This window comes from Mytilus trossulus, chromosome 9, assembly GCF_036588685.1.
Source record: "Mytilus trossulus isolate FHL-02 chromosome 9, PNRI_Mtr1.1.1.hap1, whole genome shotgun sequence".
NCBI classification, from domain to species: Eukaryota; Metazoa; Mollusca; class Bivalvia; order Mytilida; family Mytilidae; genus Mytilus; species Mytilus trossulus.
Window position 1 is genome coordinate 21,546,748 of NC_086381.1, and position 7,812 is coordinate 21,554,559.

Consider the following 7,812-nt stretch of genomic DNA (forward strand, 5'->3'; position numbering starts at 1 on the left):
GTGTTGGTGTGTTAAAAAGGTTACTCCATCACTGTCAGTTTCTTCGCCTTTTGGAGGTTTTTCTCGATGCCAGTAGGATGTTCTTTGAATCTACACTTTGTTGAATAGTCACGCCAGTAAATCCCAAAAGGTATCTGTTGTGCAATCTGCATGGACATATTGACAATTTTATAGCAGCACAATAAACAGAAAACAATGTCACTTCCTTACAACCTTCAGCAATGAGAAAAAATAATACCATATACTAAAAGTACAATCTTTAAAAGTCACATGAACGACAACATATTCTACAGTTTAAAAGACAAACTAGTCTTGTTTCAAAGTGAACACTAAACTAAAACATGAAAAAATGTAAACAACAGTCAACAAGAACTAACCTTTCTGAGTCATGAACGCTCCCACTAATATTTAAAAGTGTTTTTATTACAAACCATTGATCTAAACTATAAACAAAACAGGTACAGTAGTCAAGGATTTATAAAGTTTAATATTAAAACTAAGAATAAAAACAACTACCAAAAGAAATAATTCCAACTAACAAATAATACCATATATTAAAAGTACAATCTGTAAAAGTCAAAGACATGACATCATCTTTGACATTTTAGAAGATCAATGCAGACAACCATCAACAAGAACTAATGACCTTCTGTGAGTGCTGAACTCACCTAACCTTGAGCAATGGACTAATACCACCATTAGTACAAACTTTAAAAAAAAACATTGTCAAGGACATAAACCCCTAGGTAGCGATTTAATTTTCCCCTCCCGCCTTTATATATTAGGTAAACTAAGGTCAAAGCTTATACTAACTCAATTATAAACCTTTTCCCCAGACTTTTATTGCAATCTGTAAACATCTAATTAAGTATGGTTAATAAGATATACGTATCGATAGGAAGCCGGCAGTCAGGATTCTACTTCGTCAAAATTATCCCCCAATTACGCAAGTTCATTTTCACAATCGTAGAAATGGCAGCCATTGTAGGGATGACGCGCTGCCAATTTTGCCCTTGAAAACCGATACATTTATCTACATAGCACCATTATGATCATTATATGTCAGTCGTATTTTAAAAAACAAATGTACCTACTAGCTAATGAGCATCAGTTAATGACTATGTCTGCTTTGATTCACATTGAAACTATTGTGTGATCGGTTGTCAGGTGGAATTATTTCGAAAAAAAATTCTAATTAAATATTTCGTGAAAGGGCAGACTAAATTTTTTTCAAAAACCCTAGTTATCACACACACAAACATATATTTTTTCGAAGATATGCATTTTCATCATCCACCTTAAAAGACTGTCGTCAAGTACTTTTAGTAAAAAAAAATAGCTATTCGAAAACACCTTATGCAAATGGCGTTTTTAAAATAATTAAGTTTATCATATAAGGATAAACTGTTTTAATAAAAGTTTAACTCCATTTTCCGGAATCAATCCTAATTGATTCTTAATTTAATCACATCAATAATACGTCATTTCGTGACGTCATTCATGCGTTATCATTCAAGTACAAAACTGCCAACATAGCTAACGAATTTAAACAGCAGCAACATGAAACCACCAAAACGACAGAGAAAACCTAGGGGGATGCCAGGACAATCACTAAATAAAAAGAAGAAAACACAAGAGACCATACCAGAACAATCAGAAAGCACGGACAAGGAGACGGCACCATTCCAGTCTGATCTAAGCAGTATTTCTGTGGCCAGTGGCAGTGGCAGTGACCAACCTGTAATAGACCAGACCCCACCACCAAGTCAAAACCCAGTACCTAGGCAACATATAGCTTCATCCGGTATGTTTAACAATACAACAGGTTTAAGTGATTATAATACATGTAATAGGGGTTATTCACAGGGTATTAATTTAGAGATCGTACATGAAAGTGTATCACCAGTGTACACATCAAGTGTATTTGACTCTGTAGGTGCCCATATACCGGGTAAAATTAAGGAAAAGATTTGGGCCGGAGAATATATTGATTTAAATATTTTACTTAAATCTGCAAAAGATTTAGCCACAGACTCCCAGTTAAATGGCGATCTTTCAGTAAAAGGGGGGTTATTAACTATAACTCCACAAAAACAGAGCACCATTACAAATTTGCACGTGTGGACATCTGCATTCATCATCTTCATGGATATAGTCTTAGAAAAATGGCCCAATAAAGGTCAAGAGTTCCTGAAATACATGTTTAACGTTCGACTAGCTTCATCTAGAGGGTATGGCTCAGGTTGGGCTATATATGATGAACAATACCGCCTTCGTAAGGCAATATGTCCTCAATCGTCTTGGGCAGAGCTAGACATGGAGTTGTGGGTTATGTACGTCTCTACTCCTCCAAGATTTGCTTATTCAGATACTAATTCTTTTGGGGGTCATAAGGGATCACAGTATGTCCAAAATACTAAACCAGAACAAGTTCAAAGACCCACGGCAGCGTGCAAGGGTTACAACTTTGGTGGATGTACTTATGGGGCAGCATGTAAATTTGAACATAAATGTTTCAGGTGCTCTGGAAACCACCCTATTGGGGCCTGCAAAAAGAGGTAAGGATTACGAGTTGTACTCTTTGGGATACTCCCCTATTTGTGTGAATGAAGTAGAAGAATCTTTAAAATTTTATCCGTCTAAAGTAATAGCCAACGAACTTATACATGGTCTACGATTTGGTTTTAATTACAATATTCCGGTTCACGTTTACCTGTTAATGCAGACAATTCCAAAAGTGTGACTATTCATGCAGATCTTGTTAGAGAAAAAATAAATAAAGAGATTACTTTAGGTAGAATGGCCGGTCCTTTTGACCACCCACCTTTGCCAACTCTACGCATTTCTCCTATATTTTTGGCCGAAAAGAAGAACGGAGATTACCGTTTAATTCATAATCTTTCCTATCCCCTACTCTGTGAATGACTTTATAGATGAGAAATATTGCTCTGTGCAGTATTCGGGAATTGATGACGCTGTTCGTTTGGTACAAAATATAGGAATAGCCGGAAAACTTTCAAAGTCCGATGTTAAAAGTGCATTTCGGTTATTAAGGGTTTCACCTTCAGATTTTGACCAGTTGGGTTTCATTTTTGATGGTAAATATTATTTTGATCGTTGTTTACCACAGGGAGCCTCAATCAGCTGTTCGCTGTTTGAAAAGTTCTCAACAGCGCTTCATTGGGTTACGGAACTTACCAGTGGAAATTCAAATATACTTCACTACCTAGACGATTTCCTTTTTGGAGGTGAAGCAAATAGTACAACTTGTCAGGAAACACTAGAAACATTCAAGAAGATTTGTTCAGATTGGGGGGTTCCATTAGCCGAAGACAAAACTGTTCAACCCACAGAAATTTTGACCTTTTTAGGCATTGAATTTGATACCTTAAAAATGGAAATGAGGCTCCCTGGGGAAAAACTGACTAATTTAAAACAAACTTTGCAGCTGTTTCTTCATTCAAAAAAGGTAACCTTGCGCCAGTTACAGTCCCTGATCGGTTTGTTAAACTTTGCATGCCAAGTTATCGCACCTGGAAGGGCTTTTTGCAGAAGATTGATTGATGCTACTTGTAACATAAGAAAAGCACACCACAGGGTACGGGTATCATGTAATATGCGCGAGGACATTAAAGTTTGGACCTCTTATTTAGAGCAATATAATGGAGTTACGGTCATGATTGATAGTTTATGGACTTCCAACGATATGCTTGAACTGTTTACAGACAGTGCAGGGGGTCAAAACAAAGGTTTTGGCATTTACTTTCAAGGAAAATGGGCACAAAGTTGTTGGCCAAAAGAATGGACAGAACTTGATTTATTGAAGGACATTACTTACTTGGAACTTTTCCCAGTTGTCATATCACTTCATATATGGGGAGTACATCTTAAAAACAAGCGAATCATTTTCTATGTGGATAATCAGGCCGTTGTGACTATCATAAACAAGAGAACTTCTAAGTCGAATAGAGTTATGTCCCTTATCAGGAATCTAGTTTTTTCCACATTAAAATATAATATTGTTTTAAAAGCAGAACACATTCCTGGTAAAATAAATACCATAGCCGATTCATTATCCCGTTGTGATTTTCAGCGTTTCAGAAACCTTTGCCCAGAAGCAGATCAGTACAGAACAGCAATTCCAGACCACCTTTGGACGTTTTAGAAATTGAATTAAATCATCTTCTTACCAGTTCTATGGCACAAAAAACCTGGAAAACCTACAACACGGCAATCAGCATACAACTTACATGATATTTGGCCAGCCCCGCTTAGCGATTTAATATTTTACATTGCCTTCCTTTCATTCAAGGGTCTGTCAGCCTCTACTGTCCTAACATATATGTCAGGAATAAGTTATCAACATAAGATTCAAGATTTAACAGATAGTACAAAATCCTTTTTAGTAGGAAAAACATTAGAAGGTTTAAAAAGGTCAAATCCCAAAAAAACTGATTTGCGGGTACCAATTTCAATTGATTTATTGCGGAAATTAATCAGGTCACTCCAACGTGTCTGTTTTTCGTCGTATGAATCCGCCATGTTCGCTTCAGCTTTTAGTCTAAGTTTTTTCGCTTTACTTCGCGTGGGTGAAATAGCTGCGGAAAGTAAAACTGATTTAGGGGCACATGTTATACAAATAGCTGACGTTTCAGTTGTCAAATTTGACCACAAAGAAGAGCTTCGTCTGTGTATACGTAGTTCCAAAACAGATCAAATACATTCTTCTTTAACCTTGATTATTAGTGAGCAAATCGACAAATCTTTGTGTCCCATTCACTTACTAAAGATTTTTTTACAAATTCGATATCCTTCGTCCGGGAGTAATTTATACATACATTTTGACGGATCAAGTCTCACTCGTTATCAATTTTCGTCTATTTTACAAAAGAGTTTGTCATTCCCCGAAATCAATGGACATTTCAGAGCACATTCTTTCAGAATCGGGGGAGCAACTGAAGCTAAAAGGCTAGGAGTAGATGACGAAACATTAAAGAAATGGGGTCGTTGGACATCGGATGCTTACACAAAATACATCCGTTTGAACATTTAAACATATAGGCTTTACTTTTAAAACGCAAGAAGAAAAGAAATAATACATTCATCAATTGTAGGTGTCAAATCAATTTGGTTAATAGGATCATCCATAGTATATTGGGCCAATAAAGAAGCTTCGTCTAGACCTGGGGGACTTCACCTTGGCCTACAGAATACAGGTGCTCATATGGTTTGGATTGGTCAAAGGGGTATGAAGTGGGGTGATTTAAATAGAGTCTTTGAACAAAGGTTGATTAACCGCCCCCTTCCGAGTTTCCTTGTTATTCAACTTGGGTCTAATGATTTGGGTATATTGACATCAGAGAAATTATTCAGTGATATAGAATGTGACCTGCTTCGGTTACATGCATTGTATCCAGCTTTAAAAATAATATGGTCAGACATACTAATGAGACGGTATTGGCACAATGCCAATTGTGGTCAAGCTATTGAAAGGGCTCGTAAACGAGTAAACCTCCGGGTCAAAAACTTAGTTTTGAGCATCGGTGGATGTGCAATTAGGCACAGTAACATACGTGCTAAAGAAAGTAATTTGTTTAGATATGACGGAACACATTTATCAAAGATTGGTAATGATATTTATCTGAATAATTTACAAGGAGCACTTGAACAGTTCATGAGATCCGGAGGACCAGCTGTTTTTCCTCAGTGAAATTGATATTATTATGAGAATTGTCTTAAATTTAGATTAGTTTAATAACAAGTGAAACTCGGTCGGGATTTTAAAGGGCACCAATCAGTTTAATTTGGGGTTGTTTCAGGGGTAATTTCTTTGGCAGTGAGTGGGTATGCCCCACTCATTTGGCGGGATATGGCAAGATGAAAATGGAACATGTCCCCACATTGTACGTTAGCTTTTATTTGGGGTTATTTTCTTCTGTGTTCCCACAGAGATTAGATTAGGTCTTCTTTGAATGTACCAAAGAGACCGGTTCCTGAATTGGTCCCAGTTTGGAACTTAAGGTGTTCTCTTTGAATTTAATAATTAATAAGCTGCAATGGAAACCAAAGAGTTCTTGGGGGGAATATTTGCTACGTATCGGGGTTCATTTTTCATACGATCTCTCTATTTAGCATTTAACGTAGAGGATTGTAGCTTTCATTGCCTACCAGTGAAGCACAGGCTTGCCAAAAATAATGGTTCGGCGGTTTGTACGTTCATCTTGCCTAATCTTGTCTGCGCAAAAAATTTAATACTGTAGCCATATCATTCCACATTCTTTGTTGATTATTATATTTATCTTTGAAAACAAAAGGAGCCGGTTTTACATTTCACACATACTACTATGGTAAAGGAAGGGTTTGATTGCAGATGAGACATAATTAAGAAGAAAACAAAAAATTGGTTGATCGCCCATGAGACATGTATATAATATGAAGCAGTTCGGATCTTTGATTAATTAAGTTTATCATATAAGGATAAACTGTTTTAATAAAAGTTTAACTCCATTTTCCGGAATCAATCCTAATTGATTCTTAATTTAATCACATCAATAATACGTCATTTCGTGACGTCATTCATGCGTTATCATTCAAGTACAAAACTGCCAACATAGCTAACGAAAATTCCTACCTCCCTCCCCATCCACCACCAAAAAATAAAGATAAGAAAAATTCTGCTGCTGTGTTTGTATTGTTTCAGGTTTTGTTGTGAAAGATGCAGCTATGCAGAGGAGTTGTGCTAAGAATATACTTGCCACTGGACTATAAACAGCTCAGCTTGAAAAGACAGTGCCTTATTGTCCGTGGATGAGAAACCAGTTTATCTGCATAGAATTCTTGTTTGATGGACTTATTTTCAAGATTATAAACATTTGATATTTAACTATTTCTACAAGACATTAACTTTTAATTCAGTATTTTATCATTTAAAATTTATTGTAAATTTAAAATAAATAGTCGTTACAGTATAGCTGGCGGGATATGGCAAGATGAAAATGGAACATGTCCCCACATTGTACGTTAGCTTTTATTTGGGGTTATTTTCTTCTGTGTTCCCACAGAGATTAGATTAGGTCTTCTTTGAATGTACCAAAGAGACCGGTTCCTGAATTGTTCCCAGTTTGGAACTTAAGGTGTTCTCTTTGAATTTAATAATTAATAAGCTGCAATGGAAACCAAAGAGTTCTTGGGGGGAATATTTGCTTCGTATCGGGGTTCATTTTTCATACGATCTCTCTATTTAGCATTTAACGTAGAGGATTGTAGCTTTCATTGCCTACCAGTGAAGCACAGGCTTGCCAAAAATAATGGTTCGGCGGTTTGTACGTTCATCTTGCCTTATCTTGTCTGCGCAAAAAATTTAATACTGTAGCCATATCATTCCACATTCTTTGTTGATTATTATATTTATCTTTGAAAACAAAAGGAGCCGGTTTTACATTTCACACATACTACTATGGTAAAGGAAGGGTTTGATTGCAGATGAGACATAATTAAGAAGAAAACAAAAAAATGGTTGATCGCCCATGAGACATGTATATAATATGAAGCAGTTCGGATCTTTGATTAAAACACTTTGTAATTGCGAAAATCAATCTCGTTTTATTTGTTTCTAATAACCTATAAATTTGTTGTGACAAAAGTTAGCATCTATCGCCTTCGCTAACAAAAAGCATTGATTATTTTGTTCTATTTCAACTGGTTTCCCCCTGCATGTTCAAAATACATGTATCAATAAAATAAAAGTTGATTTATAAGTCAAGGACACTGTAATACAACAAAACAGGCAGACATACGTCAATTAAATGTCAA

General features: G+C 36.1%; 1 protein-coding gene across 2 annotated transcripts; it reads left to right on the forward strand.

The window, feature by feature from the left end:
- Positions 1-1,545: 1,545 nt before the first annotated feature.
- On the forward strand, positions 1,546-7,481 carry LOC134685303 (uncharacterized). Of its 2 annotated transcripts, XM_063544942.1 has the most exons (3): positions 1,546-1,804; positions 2,520-2,558; positions 5,115-7,481. In XM_063544942.1, the coding sequence occupies exons 1-3, from the start codon at positions 1,561-1,563 to the stop codon at positions 5,708-5,710; spliced, it is 879 nt and encodes a 292-aa protein (XP_063401012.1). In that variant the 5' UTR covers positions 1,546-1,560; the 3' UTR covers positions 5,711-7,481. The 2 variants fall into 2 exon arrangements, with proteins under 2 accessions (XP_063401012.1, XP_063401013.1); XM_063544943.1 differs by lacking the exon at positions 2,520-2,558.
- Positions 7,482-7,812: the final 331 nt, after the last annotated feature.